Source organism: Triticum urartu, chromosome 6A, assembly GCF_056163025.1.
Source record: "Triticum urartu cultivar PI428250 chromosome 6A, HENAU_Tu73, whole genome shotgun sequence".
Taxonomy (NCBI): domain Eukaryota; kingdom Viridiplantae; phylum Streptophyta; class Magnoliopsida; order Poales; family Poaceae; genus Triticum; species Triticum urartu.
In genome coordinates this window covers 488,815,336-488,817,896 of record NC_141878.1, presented here as the reverse complement: position 1 = coordinate 488,817,896, position 2,561 = coordinate 488,815,336, and the positions used below count along the sequence as shown (strand labels likewise).

Sequence of the window (2,561 nt, the reverse complement as noted above, 5' to 3'; positions counted from 1 at the left end):
AGTCCAGAAACACAGGTATGACAATGTTGTTCATGAACAGGTTTTTTCATCCTTATTTATCTTTTCAAATAAAGACATATACTGGGTGCTTTTGACCCGTCCGATGTTAAGCCGCTAGACCAGCTCTTTCATTTTTTGTAGGAGTAAAGTTAAAACATTGCAGATGTAACAATAGATGTGACACATATATTGACATCCGGAGCAAAGAGTCACACCGCATCTTATGCACGATGGCATAGGAAAAATATGCAGTTTTTTAAACTAACCTATTACAAGGCATTAAGAGCCCAAAAGGTTACTGTTTTTCTCTCTTAAGACAGGTCCTAAGCTAAAAGCAGGATTGTTCAGATGGTTACGACTCCCCCCTGGCTGGTTCATCTCCCTCCACTGGTTGAAAGCCAGAATTAGACCAGTCAAAGCCGTTCAGAGTAATGAACTCAGCCTCATCATCAATTAAGCCGGTCGGGTTAATCTCTGGGGCAAATATATGTTGGTGAACCGGTGGGATAAGATCCGTCACTTTATAAGAGGGAGTCGCCATCTTCTTATTCTCCAAATCAAAACCCGGCTGATATTTATCAACATTGGTCTCATCTCCAAGAACGGTGGCTTGAGGTCGAACTCCCCTCACGCAGGCAATGAAGTCATCCTGCTCAAATAAAGACCTGTCTTCCTTCACGGTAGGGTACCCCCTAGCTACATCCACCGGGTCTAGATCTGGCACCCAGGCTTTGGAGCGGCTCAGGGAAGTCAGGGCTCCGGCTCTGGCTCAGGATCGTTTGACCTCTTGAAACCTGGCGGGTAAGATTGACAATTTCTTCAACACATCACTCAGCCGATTGGGTCCTTGGTTGGCAGGAGAGATAGCAGCAAGTGCTCGTTGAGCACCAGTATACAACTGCTCCACTAAGGTGTAAACCGCCTTCAGTTTGGTCACATTATCTTGGCTCAGATTTTTTGCTTCGCGGACCTGCACATATTTTTTAAACAAGGGGTCAGCAGGCGGTTTATATTCCGGATCACAAGGAGGCATAAGTGATTAACACAGCTGACTTACCAAATATGGCGGAGACCATTTGAGACACCTGATTCTTCAAGCCGGTGAGTTCTGTGGTAACCTCTTCAAGAGCTGCTTCAGCTTTTTCAACACGTTGTATCAGGAGCGTCTTTTCTTCGGCCCAGGATTTCTTCTTTGCCGTCAAACTGGTCTTCAATTTTTCTATCTCAGAAAGACTCAATTGAAGTTTAGAATCAGCAGACTTGATTTCTGCCTCTTGATCCGCCAGCCGGGTCTTTGCATCAGTTAATTGGGAGCCCAATTCAGATAGGGCGTTCTACAAAACATACACAAGCGTGTAAAGGCTTAAATTACAAGTTATACAGATTCAAGTATCAAGTACTATGCATCACAATACCACTTGACACTTGGGGGCTAATGTCTGCCAAAGCAATTTTTTATGACTCTTATATATTTCAAGTCCCAAGTGCCTTACAAAGTAACAACACTTGGCACTTGGGGGCTAATGCATGATATTCAGAAAGTTTCTCAAGATTAAACCGGATTACAATATTTATTGGGACTGGTAAAAGACAGTTATGAAGTTAAGTACCAGTTCATTTATGATAAATTGAGCCAGCCCTTGGGGACTACAGGTGAAGTTTACACTATTTTGTTGGACTTTTGAAAAACTTAGAGAGAAAGTATCAATCTATATCATAAAGTCTTCAGATCATTCAGGTTCATCATCTGAAGACTTGGGGGCTGGCAGAGTATAAGTAAACTGGAGAACATACCTCATATTTCAGCTGCAATTGCTTGACCATCTCAATTTCTGACTCACGGCTGGAATGAACATGGCTGAGATAGCCGGACAATATGTCACTAGCATTCAGATGAGTGTAGTGAGAGATATCAAAACACACTTTCTGTCTCTCCAAGGCTTCTTGTTTAGCAGTATGCCGAGCTAACATAGTGGGAGTCCACGGTTCAACAAAATGGCTACCAGTGATCAGAACGTCATGATCAGAAGATGATGGCGGGTTAGCTGAACTGGATGGTCTGGCAGTAGAGGGGTTAACAATGGTATCATCAGCTGACGGCTCAGGAGGATCCAATTGAGTATCTGTAGCTGGGTCTTCTGGTGCTTCAATTCGAGGGGGAGAAGTTGGCATGGCCGGTTTAGGTGCAAGAACTGACGGGTCTTCCGTCGGTTTAACCACTTTGGCCTTCTTGGACTTGGCTTGACTACTAAGAAAGATTTTATGAGACAGTTAGTGCAATGATGCAGTTTTTAAAGACATAGAGGAAAGATGATTTTTTCCTTACCCAGGGGCATTCTTGAAGGCCGGAAATTGCGTCTGAGATGAGTCGCCTGAAGAGTGAGAGACCTCCTGCAAAAGGTAAAATAACGTCAGTAATACAAGAGAATAGACTCATTAATGAAAGCAGAAGATGAAGATAAAAGAGACCTCATTCTGGCGTTTTCGAGGAGTTTGTTGTACAATGGAAGGTGGTTCATCGTCGTTCTGGGCCTGACGGCGGCTCTCATGTTGCTGCTTTT

General features: G+C 43.7%; 1 protein-coding gene across 1 annotated transcript; it reads right to left on the bottom strand.

Moving 5' to 3' along the window:
* Positions 1 to 279: 279 nt before the first annotated feature.
* Positions 280 to 2,172, bottom strand: LOC147965836 (uncharacterized). The gene is made up of 4 exons (XM_087530629.1): positions 1,795 to 2,172; positions 1,047 to 1,334; positions 785 to 970; positions 280 to 387 (listed from the first exon to the last, which is right to left on the bottom strand). The coding sequence occupies exons 1-4, from the start codon at positions 2,170 to 2,172 to the stop codon at positions 280 to 282; spliced, it is 960 nt and encodes a 319-aa protein (XP_087386755.1).
* Between the last annotated feature and the right edge of the window lie 389 nt (positions 2,173 to 2,561).

Excerpts from the sequence above, each read along its gene's own strand:
- LOC147965836 (XM_087530629.1), bottom strand. The coding sequence starts at position 2,172 with ATGCCAACTTCTCCCCCTCGAATTGAAGCACCAGAAGACCCAGCTACA. Across the intron at positions 971-1,046 it reads CCATATTTGGTAAGTCAGCT|GTCCGCGAAGCAAAAAATCT; the intron begins GTGTTAATCACT and ends AAATATGTGCAG. Across the intron at positions 388-784 it reads TACCCGCCAGGTTTCAAGAG|TGGAGGGAGATGAACCAGCC; the intron begins GTCAAACGATCC and ends GCTTTCAACCAG.